The sequence below is a fragment of the Lissotriton vulgaris genome, chromosome 2_1, assembly GCF_964263255.1.
Source record: "Lissotriton vulgaris chromosome 2_1, aLisVul1.2, whole genome shotgun sequence".
Lineage (NCBI taxonomy): Eukaryota > Metazoa > Chordata > Amphibia > Caudata > Salamandridae > Lissotriton > Lissotriton vulgaris.
The window spans coordinates 996,157,649-996,175,351 of NC_141687.1; the positions used below are offsets into that span (position 1 = coordinate 996,157,649).

Genomic DNA, 17,703 nt, shown 5'->3' on the forward strand with positions numbered 1-17,703 from the left:
TTATGGCCCTAGTGGCGGAAATTAAGATTTTTTTTTACTTGACTACTGAGCTAAAAAGCATAGCTGTTCTAATGGGCAGTAGTTAACTAGCACATATGAAATTGGTATTTACTTTATGAAAGGTTATCACTAAGCCACTTGAAAACACTACAAGTATCTTCTGTAATAAGTTGTGCATTTATGAAGTAACGCCATACCATATCTCCACAATTCTCCAAAACTCCAAGCAGGCCTTATCATGTCAGGAATGCATACTTTTGTTCATAAATGGTGGATACTATGATCCTGTCATTCTTTACAATGAATGGACCATTTCTATCCCCAACCATGGGGCAGATTCCCAGAACTAATCTGAGATAAAATTCCTAAACATTATGACTATCGTTATTCATAAAAAGGCATTTAGTAGTAGTAAAGTTAGGAGTCCTAACTTTACTATTACTAAATGCCTTCTGTGAATTCCAAAAGTAGTAAGTTTAGGATTTTATCTCAGATTAGTTCGGTGAATAGGCCCCCATGTGATTAACAAGCCTCTGATAATGGAAGGAATATTGCTTCTTCGCCCTCTCTTTCCGCAATATGATGCATTGATCTCAAATCGAGAGACCAAACATTAGCATCCAGTTCTTTAAAAAGTACTGGGAGGTAATTTTGAAATCTCCTTGGAGAGCATTGTCTGCTGGCACAAATAGCATGAATTCATCCTGTACAATCCAGATAGCATTGATAATAGTGTTATGCCATATGCAATGTACTGATGGTCCCACTGAAAAGGTAAAAATTAATTGAAGATGATGGTCAAAGGAAAATAGTACCTATACAATACCATTCACCTGTATCTTTACCTAGGAATTTGATAGTCAGGTTACATGTTGGCTATGACAGCAATCAATGAATGTTGTAACCCCAAAATACTCAAACTGTAAATTTTCATCAATCTACTCGCTTGCATAGAACGTGCAAGGGACGTTTTCTGCATGGTCGAACACCTGTGTCCTGTCATTCACTGCAGATTCCTTTTTCTGCAGGATCATCTCATTGTTTCAGAAAATATTTGCACTTAGGGATTGCCCTGCTTACTTTTGTCTCTTATTATCTTTGCATCATGCTAAAAAGATTGAACTCCAACTTGTCCACTTTTTCTGCGTGTATGCATTTATCACCAGGACCATTTGGTCTACTATTTCTTACTGCTTGGCTTAATGATGTTTCTTGAGCGAGATTTTACTTTAGTCTCTTATTTCTTTTTTGGTTGTTCTCTATTCAGAAGGGTTGATGGTTCTCTATTGAGAAGAGTTTCAAAGCATTCCAGTGTATCCCCTTATTTGTTTCCTCAGTACTACTTTCCTTCAAGTAATTCAGAATTACCTTTTTTAAATTGTTCAATATTTCACTACTAGTTGATCTTTCAGAAGACCTCCGTTCAATACTAGAAACATTGTAATCTCCACAGGTTTACAGGCAGATTCAATAGGCTGTGATCGGAAAGGTGTATGCTTTCTATGCTTGTGCTCTCTACAGTGTCACTGAACAAGAAGGGTGCAGCCAACCAAATGTCCTCTATACTTCAGTGAGTCCCGCTAACTCAAGCCAAGCCTTCCTAGCATGCGTCAAGGTCCTAGTTCCATTGTAGCAACATTGCATACAGTCTCTTTTCTCATACATTAGTAAGTTGAAATCCCCCTATGCGCCCACAGTTAGTTCTTCTTCAATGATGCATAATATCTCTAGTATGGTTGCTTTCAGGAATGCTTCCTGTCCTACCTTCATAGCTTAAATGAAAGCTACAGAAATCGTTCTTGTTCCAAACCCAGGTACTCCCCTCTTTGTCTGCTTCACCCCTCAATAGGTCACTGACGAAACACTCAGCAATCAATATAACGCCCCCCTATTTTCTTGGTCTAACCAGATGCAAAATAATGATAAGGATGTGCTGTTGGAATCTAGCCTCTTAGATGGAACATTACATCCCAGCAGGATAATAGACCACTATATCTACAATATTTGAGAACTTTTCACTAAGGATCTTTCATGACACAGACACCCACAAGTATATTATCTTTCTCCAGTTTCCATAAAAATGGTTTCATCTCCCTCCAAGACGTATATCTCTAAATCTAATATGTCTCAAGTGAGAGCATAGCAGAGTTGCCTTCATTATAACACACACAACCTACAGTATTGCACAGGACAAACCCACTAAAAGACTGCATAGATTGGCAAGATCCTTACAGAAGCACATAAATGTTTGAAATGGTCCATGCATTTCTTTCAATGTCCACCCCACATTCAAACCCACTCTATGGCCTCCAACCTTTAACCACCTTACAGAGTTGCAGAAATCATGAGGTTGCCCTCTTCTTCTCCCTGAACGAGCTTTCCACTTCAGTGATCTCTTTCACATGTTGCAGGATATCTTATTACACCTTTGCAATATTTTTCCCTGGAATCTTTTTTTTCACTATGCTTCTTCATCTTGCTTTACCAAATGTATCTATTTTCACTGCTTTTGTTGCTTCTTATCCTTGCTAAATGTGTTGTCCTCTTCCAATCTGCTACTAGGCTTCTTCATCTTGCATTGTCAAATGGACTCAATGTTCACTAATTATGTTTCTTCCTATTCTTTCCAAAGTTGTCATCCTCTTCCAATCTGCTAACTTCAGTAGTTCTTTGACCTCAGAGTGATTTCACCATATTTTGTCTCTGTCTATGTGAAGAGCAACCTGAATGAATGACTCCCAACTGTAGGAATTTCTTTTTCTTTTCTTTCTTCAGAAAGTCAGTCGCAAGCTGAAGGTCCCTGCTTCTATTAATAGAAATATTGGAAGAGTTACACCTTGTGTACCTTTCATCACCTCTTCATATGCTCTCAACTTCCACATAATCTGTTCTTTGTCTTAAAAATGTAAACCTTGTCAGCATGCCTGGAGGATTTTGATAGTACATACCTATGTGTGTCACCGAATGCAAACTGTGTCATTTCTTGGGGGCAATTAAGGTCTGCCTTGGTTTACATATAGCAATCCTTTGGAATATGCAGGCTCATCTTCGCATTCTGCTCATTTGGGTACAAGTCTTATTCAAACATTACTATGCTTCAACCTTTGATCAGGGTCCTTTTGCTGTATCAGATCTGTTTTGTTTTGGAGCTCCTTCATTTTTTGTTTTCTCCAGGCCATCCTCCCTTTCCTCAAACTGTTCGATCTCTCCATCAATATCCTGCAGTTCTTCTTTCATGTCAGAGCATATGAAAATATCTCCCTTTTCTCTATGCTCCCTTTCATATAGTCACTAGTATTAGGAACATCTTGTTCAATTGAGGACATTCTTTTAAGGGACCTGGATGGTATAACATTGGAGTTTTATGTGCTGCATGTTTGATACTTATAGTATTAGCATTCCTTGATTGGAAGTTTCACATTTGGTTTTTCCCAGCTTTGCGTTCTGCGGTTCCATAATGACAGAATAATTCCCTTTGACTGCAATTGATCACTCTGGTCAAACCTCATGCCATGTCTGTAACCTCATTTGCCTCTGTTCTCGTCATAACTGCTCAGGCTTACTGGGTGCTGGAAAAGTTTGGAGGTGTATCATGTTGTTTTAGTAACACATCTGTGTCTTCCACCAGCTTCAACGATTCCCCCATCCTCCTACATCTTCTCCTTTTTAAACAGGGAGTTCAAAATGCGTACAATACCAAACAGTCTGAGCAAGGCAACAGACCATATGTAATTTCATTGTGACTCAGGGACCAACATTGTGAGCCCATTGTCAACTTATTTGTTCGTTCCTAGAATACTGAACCCCCAACCTCATGCCTGTAATAGCCTATTCTTCTCAGGTAGAGTGGTAAGTGGAGTGGTGTGGCTCACTGGTTAGAGGCGGCAGACCCGGAAGCAGAGAACGGCCCGGGACCAGCATTCAATTCCCAACGCGGCAGGGTCGTGGACCAGGGTCAGCGGACTCGATAATTCTCGCCTCGGTGCCTACTCTAACCAGGGATCACACTCGGCAACTCTGGGCATTAGCTTGCCTCATCTCTGCAATGGCCCCCCACATTCGCCACGGATGCCTGATTTCACCTTGGAGATACCCAGTAGGGACCATCTCACAGGGATAGCCAGGACGGGTTCCCCTGCGGTTTACAGCGCCACAACGCCTCAGGGCAGCAGTGCGCTTTACAAGACACATACACACACACAGGTACCTGTCTGCTTCACATCCTGAAATGTTTAGGTGACTCTTCTGCCTCTCCCCTAATAGGAGTTTCAAACTGAGGACTGTGCCCAGTACATATCAGTTGCCTTAGAGAGGCACCCAAAAAATGTGATGCTTGTTGCTTCTTTTTATTAAACCCTGCTCCTTGTCACTTCTGGGGCCTTCTCATAGTGCTCCAAAAGGGCAGTTTATTCATATGAATGCACCGGTTATCAAAGCTCCAGTTTTGTTTTGATTTTAATGGGCTTTGCTGAATCCCTCACTGGTTACCGTTGACAAATCAGGAAATCAGGATCCAGCCACATCCACCAGCATGGACGCCATCCGACAGGGTTATTTACCATCTGCTGGCTTCAAACCACCATCACATGCCTTTAGGAGTAGAAGGGACACTTCTACTCCAGCCAATCCAGATGACTGCATCCAGTATCATCCCATGTGCCACCTCATCTCTTCGGTGTGCCCTCATAGTAGCCATCTCTCATCACTGTGATCTGACCTTCAGTGATGAACAACTTTGAGTCTCGCCATACTCCTCATCAAGCATCCACAATAGATTAATGAATTTAGCCCATATAGAACCCCATAGCACAGGTCTCATTGTTGGACATACAACCTGCATGAAGTTTTATGTTTTAACTGCAGAAAGACAGCTAAATGAGCTGTTTTCAACACCCTTGACTACAACAGCCCTGGGATGCCTGCCTACTCATGTCTCATCTAGCTTACGGGGATCTCATTTGATCTGCTGCTCACCTTTCCCGGCTTATTCTGTGAGAGTCACCTGAATATTCTCATCTGTTGGTGCTTGCTTCTGTAATGGCAACACTCTGCAAATTAGGTTGCTGAAGAAAACAACAGCGAAAAATGTTTGAAGACAGCACCTTTTTCTATTCACCACAGCATTGTTCCAACAGATTCATATGCTGTCTGTTGTTCCTTGTTTTGCTGGGTGTCTGCTGGAAACTCCTTTTATGCAGGGCTGTTGGGGATGTTGTTGGCTTCTACTCCTTAGTTAATGTTTGACCAAGCTAAATCAATTGCCTACTTTTTATTCATTATTCACATCCATATAGATAGTGATATCTTGGTATTGTCCTCTAAACGGAACTGGCCTATACTTACATTTATTATCAACTATAGTCGAATTTGCTGTCTTTGTCATGCACAGAGCTGAAGTTGTCACCTGTTAATGGTTATGCTCTTTCATTTTCTTTATTAAATCCTTTCATTATCATTGCTTTAGAAGGTGTAAGTAAATGAATAACAACATTCATTATTAAATTTTCTCTGCGTGAAATATAATGGTTTACTCTTCTTGGATTTCCATATGCTCTCAACAGATATTTCTCTTCTCCCTTTGAACGCACACAAAATTAACTACCATGGTAAATATCACAAAGTGATCAATTACATTCCACTTATAAAGGCCTGTATTAGGCCATTCACATTAAGGGCCCGATTCTGATCTCGCTAGGAAAGCTCTCCATTCGACTCCGATCCGGCGGGCTTCCCTAGCAAATTGAGCTGTACTAGCCCGACCGAACGAGTACGATGCAGCCGTATGTTGACGGACTCAGTTCGCTCGGACTCCCATTGAACTACTAACGCGTACACAGGCTCCCATAGCAAAAAGGGGCTGGGTGGGGAAAAGCTTACAGCCTGTGGGGGACACCCCATGTTGCCCGCCAAATTGTGCATGCTTGGATCGGGGGGACCCATGCGCACTCCCCTGCGACCGATTCGGATGAAGTGGGGCTTGCTCTGCCCCCCTCCATCCCCCGAAGTCCGATTCCAACAGCAGACTTAGTTGATACAGCTGTCCGAATCATGCATCATACTCGCTCGTTCAGAAGCCTGGTCCATTGGTCGACACGATTCGGCTACAGACAAGTTGGACGGACAGATTTGCGTTTGGAAACGATTCGGTCGGTGCAGACAAGATATTCGCATCGTACTTGGTCGTTCGGAATGGGACATGATTCTGACAGAAATAGCGCCTCAGAATCGGATTTGGTCGTTCCGGATCCTGTCAGGAGCCCTTCTGACTGAGATCGGTATCGAGCCCTAAATGTTGGTACATATGCACCCTTACTTATAGGATAGAACTGTTATCTTCTTGCTGAAAGCATTGAATAAGGTAGCAACATGTGACTGTACTCCAGTATTGTATTTGTGTGTGATTCCCCCAGTAGTTTTTTGTTCCTGGATCACTGAACCTCCAACCTCATGCCTGTAATAACCATTTCAAATTATCCTACCCAGGTACCTATCTGCCTGACCCACAAAAATGTTCAAGTGACTTTTTTGCCTCTCTCTAAATAGGAGTCACATAGCTTGTCTTTCAAACTGTAGAATATGCCCAATATATCCCAATTGCCTTGAACAGGCACCGAAAGAATCTGATGCATTTCTCTGATTTTCTACTAAATCCTGCTTGTCACTTCTGGGGCCTTCTGACAGTATTCCAAGCAGGCTGTCGAAGGCTCCAGTGTTGCCTCGCTCTTCCTGGCCTCGTTGGATGCCCACAGCAAATCAGAAAATCAGAATCCAGCTGCATCCACCAGTATAGATACCATCAAACCAGCTTGTGTGCCACCTGCTGGCTTTAAACCTCCATAACAAGCCTTTAGGGGAATAAGGGACCACTTCTACTCATGACAAACCCGAAGGCTGCCTACAGTATCATGCCACCTGGCACCCCATCTCATAGGAGCCATATTTCAACACTCCAATCTGAACATCACAGATGACCCACTCTGAGTCTTGCCACCCTCCTCTTCAGCCATTACTTATTGACCAAATAACTTAGCTCACGCAGCACCCCATGGCACGGGTCTTGTTTGTTAGTTCTGCAACCTGCATGAAGTCTTATTTACTAACTGCAGGAAGACTAAGGAGAATTAGATGTTTTGACATCCCTTGACTACAGTGACGGCCCCAGGAAGCCTGCCCACTCCTGTCTCTTCTAGCTAAAGTATCTCTCATTAGGTTTACTATTTACCATTCTAGGCGTACTCTGTAAGAGTCACCTGTGTGTTCTCATCTATAGGTGAAGGGAGTCCCTTTCTGTAATAGCATCACTCTGCAGATTATTTTGTTGAAGGAGACCATGTGAAGGCAGCTCCTTTTTCTGCTTACCATGACATTCTTCACTCAAATTCTTGAGCTGTTTGTGGTTCTTTATTTTTCTTGGTGCCTGCTGAAAACTTTTAGCCCAGGCTGTGGTTAAAGCTGTTGGCTTGTACTCCTTACTCCATGTTTAAACAAGCTACAAGCTCTTGCCTAATTCTTGTATACTAAGGGGTCGATTCCGATTCGGGAAAAACCGCTCCGAATAGCCGTTCGGAGCGTTTTTCCCGTACGAATCGTACCCTGCAACGTCCCCCGTACGTACAACGAAGTACGATTCGTACCAGGAGCCGTACTCCGTACGAGTCGTACAAGACACCGTACGACTCTAATCTCCGTACGATTCTCCCTCGGAACCTGCTGTACGCGACATCTGTACGGTTTGCGGCTGGTTTTTACGACCCAGCAAGTACGATACGTGTCGGGTACGCACCGTACGACCCTTTTTCTACGGGAGCGGAAAACAGCCGTAAAAGCAGAGTTCGTGCCGAACAGGTACGGAACAGCCCCCGGGTACGGTGCGTACCCCCCATGATCGCAGGGGTATGCACCGTACCCCTGCGATCATGGGGTGTACGAGCCGTACCCCCATTGTACGATTGGTGTACGAGCTGTACCCCCATTGTACGATCGGTGTACGATCGGTGTACGAGCCGTACCCCATGTACGATCGGTGTATGATCGGTGTACGAGCCGTACCCCATGTACGATCGGTGTACGAGCCGTACCCCATGTACGATGGGGGTACGGCTCGTACACCGATCGTACATGGGGTACGGCTCGTACACCGATCGTACATGGGGTACGGCTCGTACACCGATCGTACAATGGGGGTACGGCTCATATACCGATCGTACATGGGGTATGGCTCGTACACCGATCGTACAATGGGGGTACGGCTCGTACACCGATCGTACATGGGGTACGGCTCGTACACCAATCGTACACGGATTGTACAATGGGGGTACGGCTCGTACACCGATCGTACATGGGGTACGGCTCGTACACCCCATGATCGCAGGGGTACGTGCCGTACCCCTGCAATCATGGGGGGGGTACACGCTGTACGGGGTGTATGTAATCGTGCGCTTTTCCGTATGAATCGCCCTTACCTGACGTGGACCGTACGAATCGCGTCCTGATTCCCCGGTCCGGATCGTACTCGTCGGGTCTTACGACGTGTGTACGAGTCGTACGGTTCACAGTCTCAGCCTTGCAATACGTACGGATCGCGACGATTCGGACAGATTCAGGGAATTCGGTTATACTACGCAACTCGGACGGACGGGTACGATTCGTACGGAAAGGGCTACGAATACGTGGATTTTTTTACCGGATCGGAATCGAGCCCTATTTGTATCCATATAGACATTGATATCTTGGTATTGTCCTATAAGACACTTTGACCTATGCTTGCTTTCAGTATCAACAATCATGGATTTTGCTTTCTTTGTCATACGAAGAGCTGAAGGTCTCACCTGTTGATGGTTATGCTCTCTCTTTTTCTTCATTAAATCCTTTCATTATAATTGTGTTAGAAGATGTTATTAAATTAATACGAACATTCATCTGTACACTTTCTTTGAGTGAAATAGAATGTTTTCTGTATTTTGGATGTGCAGTGAACATATTCCTATACCTGCCCAACAGAATTATATCTTCTCCCTTTGACACACCAAATGGATTTTGATGTTAAACAGCAACAGTTGATCCATTGTGTTACCCTTATAATGGCCTATATCAAACCATTCACATTAAACGGTGATAGATATGCATCTCTCCCTGCCTTATTGAGTAGAACCGTTTTCGTCTTCCCTCAGGCAATGAATAAAGTGGCAACATATGACTGTACTCCAGTCATTTATTTGTGTCCAATTCCCCCAGTATGTGATCTATACTTGAAGTTATACATTCAGCTGTTATGCTAATTCTTATGGCTAGCTCATTCCATTGTCTCAATGACTCATATGAACAATGTACTCTAGGAAAGTTTCAGTGTCTGGCAATCTCTTTATATTAGCAGTTCAGATTGGAGATTCACTCTCCATTAAGTTATTTAATATATAACTGTAACCCAAAATAATCTTTTGTGAAGTTTAGAACCTTTTTACATGTTTGGCAGTCCTCCTGTTGGGCCGCCACCTCTGCACCGTCAGGAGGACTGTCAAACCCATGCTGCCCCCGCCTGCCGGATTAAAGCTGTAATTAATGGCTTTCAGCTGGTGCTGCAGCAGTCTCATGGTGGCGACAGTATAAGATTCATCGGTGAGCCTTAACTGTAAATGCTGCTGTGACAGCACCTGCCCCATGTTCCTGCATAGTGTGGCATGCATGCACACACCATGAAGGAACTGGGGTGCAATACTAGGGGGCACAACATGTGCCCGCTGCATGCATACCCTGGCCCAGGAGCAGCAGGAGCCCTGTTATGTCCCCTAGTAGCCTCTCCACAACCCTTTTCATGGCGGGTTCACTGCCATGAAAGAGGCAGTGGACAGGCAACTCGTAATATGCATGGTGGTGCCACAGCGGCACCACCAGCATATTGCTGCCCCCTTCCACTGTACGAACGCCGCCGGATCCTGGATGCCTGACGGAGGTGGCGGTACTGTGGCGGTCCAGCTGCCACAAACTGAATACTGTGGGCAGACCCGCAAGTGATGGTGTGGGCAAACCGACACCTCAATGGAGGCGGTCCTATGGACCGCTGTACTCGTAATAAGGCCTTCAGTCTTTTCTGCTCTTCCCTCTGTACAACACTCTGTTGTTTGTAGATACGTTTTTGTCTGTGAATTATTCTTCCTACACATGTATTGTTAGGTGCCTAGTGCAAGTGCATTATTGTTTATGATAACAAAAAAAACTAAAAACAATTAAAGACACTCAAGTAACTACTGTTCATAAAATGTAAATGAAAAACTACTTGAATGTCGTTTTGAACTGCTTACCATGCAATGGTACAATATTTTTAATTCTTTCATGTTTCTATTATTGTGTTCTATTTTACAGAATATTATTAATTTTGGTTCTTATTTGCAGGCCACATTTAAAGGTTGGACGGATATAATGTATGCAGCAGTTGATTCACGGCAGGTTAGTTTATCCTGAAAAGAAAATATGTTTCTATTTGCTTTTGTAGTCCAGATAATTACATATTTGCCCTTACGTCTCAGAAATCCATTTACCAGTTTAACCTCAAATTTGAGTAGGGTCACAAGAAATGAATGCATGACTAAAATGTACTTTTTATGTGGCGGCTTGTGATGACGCATACATTCTACTGACCCACAGCGATAGTTCTGGTTCTAGTTTATTTTTTAAAACTTTCCATACATGGAAAACATTTTAACATACCTTTAACCTTGAACATACTGCCACATCACCACCCATGTCACCTGGTGCCTTCATTAAGTCTCACAATGCTGGCCAGTATTAATCACGCTCTATTCCCTTCAGTTCCATTTTCCATGTCTAGGTTTCAGTATCTATTTAAAAATCAAGTTAAGAATTCCAACATTCCTGAAGTTTTTTTTTAGAAATTTTTAGTAATCTGATTTTTGTTTCCTTTGCTGAGATGAGCACAAAGCCTTCAGGATTTAAAGGCTGCGGTGAGCACAAAAGTGCTGCACCTAAGACTGATTCCAACAACCACCTCGTGTTTTTAGCAGTACTTAGGATATCTTGAAATGTGATGCAGACTTCACCGTAACCTCCAAGGAAGCGTTTGGATAATAGGCAAATTCACCTGGAAGCTCTTTAGAGTGTTCACAAACTTGTTCCTATCGTTTCAGTTTTCTGGATTACCATGAAAGTAAATAAAACGGGCCTGCACAAAGAAAAACATGAAAAGTAGATAGTTGGTTGGCACCAACCCGGATCCGTGATTCCACTCCATGTGTAGATGCTCTTATTTGGAATTTGATGGATCATTCTGTATTCTGAAGAATGATGTAACTGTACAGTTTGCCTGTGGGCAAGGTGCTGCATTAAAGAGAAGAGATGAACCCACCTTATCTGACCAATGTCTTCATTACATCAGGTCCTGCTGTAAAACTCAGTTTGCAGGACCCTCTCTGGATACTATCTTGGAATGTCTGTGTTAGATAAAAGTTCAATCTAACAAATGTAGGGGAAAATAAATTCAAGAGTCTGACCTCAGTGGCCAGCTAGAGGAAGGTGCTGATTATGAAACCTTTTCTGGCACTCCATGATCTTTAAAGGGAAAGAGATGGTTTATAAACTCACAACCAAAGCAGCTGCTTATATCTTGCTGCACCAATTATTCTTCATTGATCTTGGACAAAAGTACACAGCCATCAAAGAGTTTAGAGTGTCTGAATATGGTAACTATTGAAGAGCTCACTGAGGCTTTGCCTGAGCCACCAATTTCAGACTTGGGTCTGGCACTAACCATCAAGTCAGCAATGGTGGGTGTAACTGGTGCTACTGGTAAACTTGACCGTCACCCATCACCATTGTTGTTTCATTTAGTACTGTTGCTGGTATCCATAGTGTTGGTCATGCTGTTGCAATTGGGGTTCAGTTGAGGCACCGAATAGGAATGAGATGGTGATTAAATATCACATGAAACTCAGACTTTTTCACCAGTTAGAGGAAACTAGTTGCTTGAAAATCTCACTAGACATTGTCATGAATGAGATGGTGCAAATTACTCTAGGCTCTGGTTATAGCTGTTATTAAAGTTTGTTCATAAGAGCTTCTATAAATGTGGACATCAAGCTGCCTGTGTCTGAGGAGCTGAACATACTTGGCATGGTCCCAAACATATAGGATTAGGGCATTGGCCATGAGTTTCATTTTACTCCCTTTTGCCAATTTAGGAATCATATTGCTCTTCTGTAGGACAATTAACTTCAGTCCTAACTGTTTCCAGAGCTATGTTGGTGATACATAAGCTAATGCAGAGTGATCCCTATTAGCAAACAAAGCATGCAGTCTTTTATATAACACTCAGGTGTAAATGAATGAAACTATGTGCTGTAGCTATTTAAAAGAGGGTATGCTTGTTAGAAGGGTTGTTATAAAATGTATATATTTACTACAATTATGAAGTTTGTGATTTGTGCTGTTTCACCTTGTAGTATGAAAATATACATTTTAACATATCGATATTTATTTAAAGCTGGTATAGTAAAATATGGAAGACAAATAGAATTAAAAATAAAAAAACTAATGAATCATCTGGTGCAGTATGGTAGATGTGTTTCCTCAATGATCATGTGCTGAGTGTATATCACTTAGTATGAGTAAATGTATACCCTGTTCATTTTAAAGACAGGTAGTGTAAGGTAAAGGATTAATAAAGTACCTGAATACAGATAAAGTGACTTCAGTCGTGACAGCTCTCTAGACCTGGTCAGGCTTACAATAATATTATGAGTGAGTGTAAGGGTCGTATTTGTGATATATTTTGCAATCCATGGTCTTATGAGTTGGATCGTCCAATTTTCAAAATACGTTCATTTTTAGTGGTGCTTGCAAATGGTTCTAATGGAAGGCTGCAATTGTGATAAAAGTTGTTTGCTTATGGTTCCCTAGTCTTAATATCTGTAAATGCAATCAGTAATCTCATGAGATACCAGAACAACATTTGACACTGGTTGGATAAGGTTGTATCACATTTGTAAAAGCAAAGGATCTAAAGCAGTTGGTTACAAATGAAATGGCTTTTTCTAATTGAAATAGTTAGTCTGATTTAGACTTTATGTACTCCATTGCCAGAGGAATTGCATTTATTAGTTATGAGGTGTAACTCATGGGTGAGGTTATCACGCTTTTCTCTTGCCATTCAATAAACAATGTTGGACCTGCCTGAGTATGATGAGAATTTGTTATGGGATTAGGTCAACTATAGAATGAAGATGTATAAAGGGTGTATGTAGAATGCGAGGTCTTTAGAGATGTTGGCAACTCAAAACCCCCCTTCTTTGATACAGCCATAGTCTGTGATGCCTGTCAAACCTCAAGGACAAATCTTGCAAGTGGTCAGCCTTATCTGAGGCAATCTCAATTCAAGAAGTCTGATACAAGTGACAGTCTACCCAGTACCAAGTCGCTTATCATGCAAGAGTGCAGATGTCTCTTTTGCAACATGAAAGAAAACTTGATAACGCCCATATTTCATTTGATGCTGGTGTGACACGGGTTTTTGAGCTTCTTTTTGGAGAAGGATATTCTAGCCACAACCCAATGTGCTCTGCAAATTATGCAAAATGGTTACAGAACTCCTTTAAGATTTCCAATAACATGCCACCAGCTGGTGGTAGCGACTGCTCATCTGGATGTGAGTTTACTTACAGTAAACAATGAGTCTCTTATTCACATTTGAATTGTCATGAACTTCCAAATGTCAAAGATAACACCAACAAAAAAGATCCATTGATCTGTGATTGATACTTCATTGATGTGACAGGTATACAACCCAAAAAGGAGCAGGGCCTGGCAGAGTGGAGTACAAATCCTACCAAACCTGGGATCTGAATATCCAAATCGGATCCATGGTCAACCTTGAACACAATTAATTAAATACATGTGTATATTGATAATTGAATCAGGATAAAAAATAACAGATGGTTGTGCAGTTTACATCAGAAAGAGGAATTCAGGCAATTCTAGTTTACTGCAGATATTTGGCTTTAAGGCTTATTTCATTCTGCTGCTGCCCTCAGCAAAACTACGAATATGGTTGTCAGAGTGTTATCTTTGGAGTCAAAGGTTACAGAGCACAACGTATGCTCTCAAATATGCTGCTGGTGAAACAGAATTTTTATCAGAAGCTGCTATCATGGTCTGTGGAGGACAACCAGTTGTGATTGCAGGGCTTGGTTCTGCCAAACTGTTAATTTCACTTGGTTATATATGCATTCCCAATAGGTTGGGAGATGCACCTGAGCACTGGTCCATGATTACAGACCCACAACTCTCTCCACATCAGCCTTTTTAGACTATTTCTCTATGTAATATGATAACAAGTGTGGGCAACTATGGGAACTATGGGGCCGATTAGGATTGCAGAAGGCTCATCACCGCTAGCCATGCTGTGGCAGTCCTTCCGCAATCATACCGCGATTTTCCCCATTGCCACATTATGATGGCAGAGGGAATCGTGCTCAGACCGCGGAGGACATAAAGACTGTCCGTCATGGGCCCGCCAGTAGCAATCTTCCACATTGCCTGGTGGACGTTCCTCATGGAAAGATATGGTGGTGGTGCCTAGCAGGCATCTTCCACCAAATCATGATGCTAGCTAAAGCTGGCATTTCCATGGTGGCGATGCTGCCATGGACAGGCTGGTGGGGATTAGTGATGGGTCCGTTGTGGATCCCCTTGTGTTGGGGAAGATGAGGGTGCACTTGGGGGGTACCCATGGTACCACTCTACATTTCACAGCACTATGAAGCAGGCACCGTGTGGTGCCTGCCACGTAGTGCTGTGAAATGCAAAACATGGTATTTTCACATTAAGGCAGGTGCTGCTGTCAGCAGCTCTAGCCGCAATGTTAAAATTCGAGATCTGACCACCATGGTGGCGGTCGCATCCTGATTGGGTGTGCGGGACTGCCGCATGCATGGTGGGCGGTCAAGGTTTACACAAGGATAGCGGACGGACTCCAGTCCATCCACCATCCTAATGAGTCCCTATGTTCTCAGGATTGGTGCTGAGGCTTTGGTGCTGTGGCATGGGGTTCACTGACAAAACATCGACAACTAAAATATCCCCATACCACAATATTGAGTCATAAATATAAAAGTCAAAATTATCGACATCCTTTATTTATAAAGGCAAGTGAAAAATATCGGAAAAAATATTGATGACATAAATATAAATGTATAAAATGTGTTCTTTAAATATTTATAAAATATATAAAAATTAATATATATATTAAATATTAAACTTCATTTAAATTTTTTATTTAATATACATTTGAACAAAAATAACAAATAAACTCAGCTTAAAAAAGTTAAACACACATATATAATAAATATTATATATATTTACTGTAGAACAATTAATAAACTAGTCATTTAAATGTATTTTATTATTTACAAAATATATACAAATGTAACAAATAAATATATATACATATACATATACCAATGACATAAATTGTATGGTAAAATAACATTCTATTATTAATTAAAACATTACACTATTTTAAAATATTTAAACTTAAATTTCCCACTCCAGTCAAGGCAACAGTAGGGAAAGTGGTGGATAGCGGAGGGTTAAAAATTACTATTCCCACTCCAATGAGTGCAACAGTAGAGAAAGTGTTGGACAGCGGAGGGATACAATTTATTATTCCCACTGCAATCAGTGCAACAGTAAGGAAAGTGTTAGATAGCAGATGGGTAAAAATTACTATTCCCACTCCAGTCAGTGTAAGAGTAGGGAAAGTGTTGGATAGTGGAGAGGTAAAAATTACTATTCCCACTCCAGTGACTGTAACAGTAGGGAAAGTGTTGGATAGCGCATGGGTAAAAATTGCTATTCCCTCTCCAGTGACTGTAACAGTAGGGAAAGTGTTGGATCGCGCAGGGGTAAAAATTACTATTCCCACTCCAATGACTGCAACAGTAGGGAAAGTGTTGGATAGCAGAGGGGTAAAAATTACTATACCCGCTCCAGTGAGAGTAACAGTAGGGAAAGTGTTGGATAGTGGAGGGGTAAAAATTACTGTTCTCACTCCAGTGAGTGTAACAGGAGGGAATGTTTTGGATTGTGGAGAGATAAAAATTACTATTCCCACTAAAGTCAATTCAAAATTAAAAACAAATAAAATATCAACAACAAATATTTGAAAAACATAATAAATTAAAATAATATATAAATATGGGAAACATTAAAATACAAATGTATTTATTTATTATGAATTTTAAAAAAAACATATTATAATTAGGGCTGCTTTCCGTCTGTATTTATCCATTTTTATTGTTAGCTAATTTTATCTGTATTTATCCATATTTATTTTGAGCTTTGTGGAAAAATGAAGGTGAAATTTGTATATTTCCACATTTATTTAACCAGTAAATATACTCTTGCTTGAATGCCTACCATGTTTCAATGCTGTAAACACCTGCAAAAGATAAATCAATGCACTTCAAAGGAAATATGCAAATTTTAGTGCATATCTACGTCTGTTACAGCCTCCTTACTAAAATTCCTTTATTTTTAGCCCTCTAACCTATCTATCCACACAGCCGTTCGCCTGGCAGTCATGGCAGACAGTATTTATAATTACTCAAAAAGAAACCCATTTTCTGTTTTATATCCACATTTAAAAATAAATACAGATAAGAAAATAATTATTTTCTGTCTATATTTATCTTTAAAAATCAGTAAAAACGGAAGACATGGAACCTTAATTATAATGTAAATTGCATATAACAAATACCTACAGATATTATATTAAATAAAATATACAAATATTTTTCAAACAAACACATATTTTCAGTCAGAAATTATTTATAAACAAAAATATTACAAACATTTATTTTATTTACATCCTACCCTATAACACCACACAATTCACAAACCACATCTAAATTAAAAATAAAATGTTATTCCATAATTAACAAAATTAATTATCAATTAAATAAATAATATTAATTAAAAAACAAATTAAAACACATAAAAACAAATTAACTTCCTACCCTTTACCCCTATAAACCCCACAACACATAACTAAAATTAATTTCACAATTTCCATATTTAATTTTCCTTTTATTAATGATTATTAATTAACAACTAATTATTAATGAATTAAAAATGAATTACTTCCCACTCTTTACCCCTATAAATGCCACTACCCACAACTAGAATGAATTAAACAATTTCCATATTAATTTTTCCATTAATTACTTAACAATAATTAACAACTAATTCATCTAAAATATATTACTTCCCACCCTTAACCCCTATAAACCCCACAACCTGCACCTAAAATTGATTCCACAATTTCTATATTTAATTTTCAATTAATTAATTAACAATAATTAACAACTAATTATTAATTAATTAAAAATAAATTACTTTGCACCTTTCACCCCTATAAACCCCATATCATACACACCTAAAATGTAATACACAATTTCCATATATAATTATTAATTAATTCATTAATATTAATTAACAACTAATTATTAATTAATTGAAAATAAATTACTTCCCACCCTTTACCCCTATAAATCCACCAACCCTCACTTAACATTAATTACACAATTTCCATATTTAATTTTCAATTAGTTAAATAGTATTAATTAACAACAGATGAATAAATATTTAAAAATAAATTACTTTCCCCAAATAGCACAAAAAAATCTCAATGAAATA

The 17,703-nt window shown here is 40.3% G+C and overlaps 1 protein-coding gene across 2 annotated transcripts in view; it reads left to right on the forward strand.

Annotated features, from left to right (window-relative positions):
- Positions 1-17,703, forward strand: part of LOC147731524 (sodium channel protein type 2 subunit alpha-like) — a 662,760-nt gene that overhangs the window by 552,134 nt on the left and 92,923 nt on the right. For both annotated transcript variants that reach the window (XM_086956588.1, XM_086956587.1), the window contains one exon: positions 10,390-10,443. In XM_086956588.1, the coding sequence (XP_086812714.1) occupies positions 10,390-10,443 (54 nt within the window). The remainder of the gene's footprint in view (positions 1-10,389; positions 10,444-17,703) is intronic.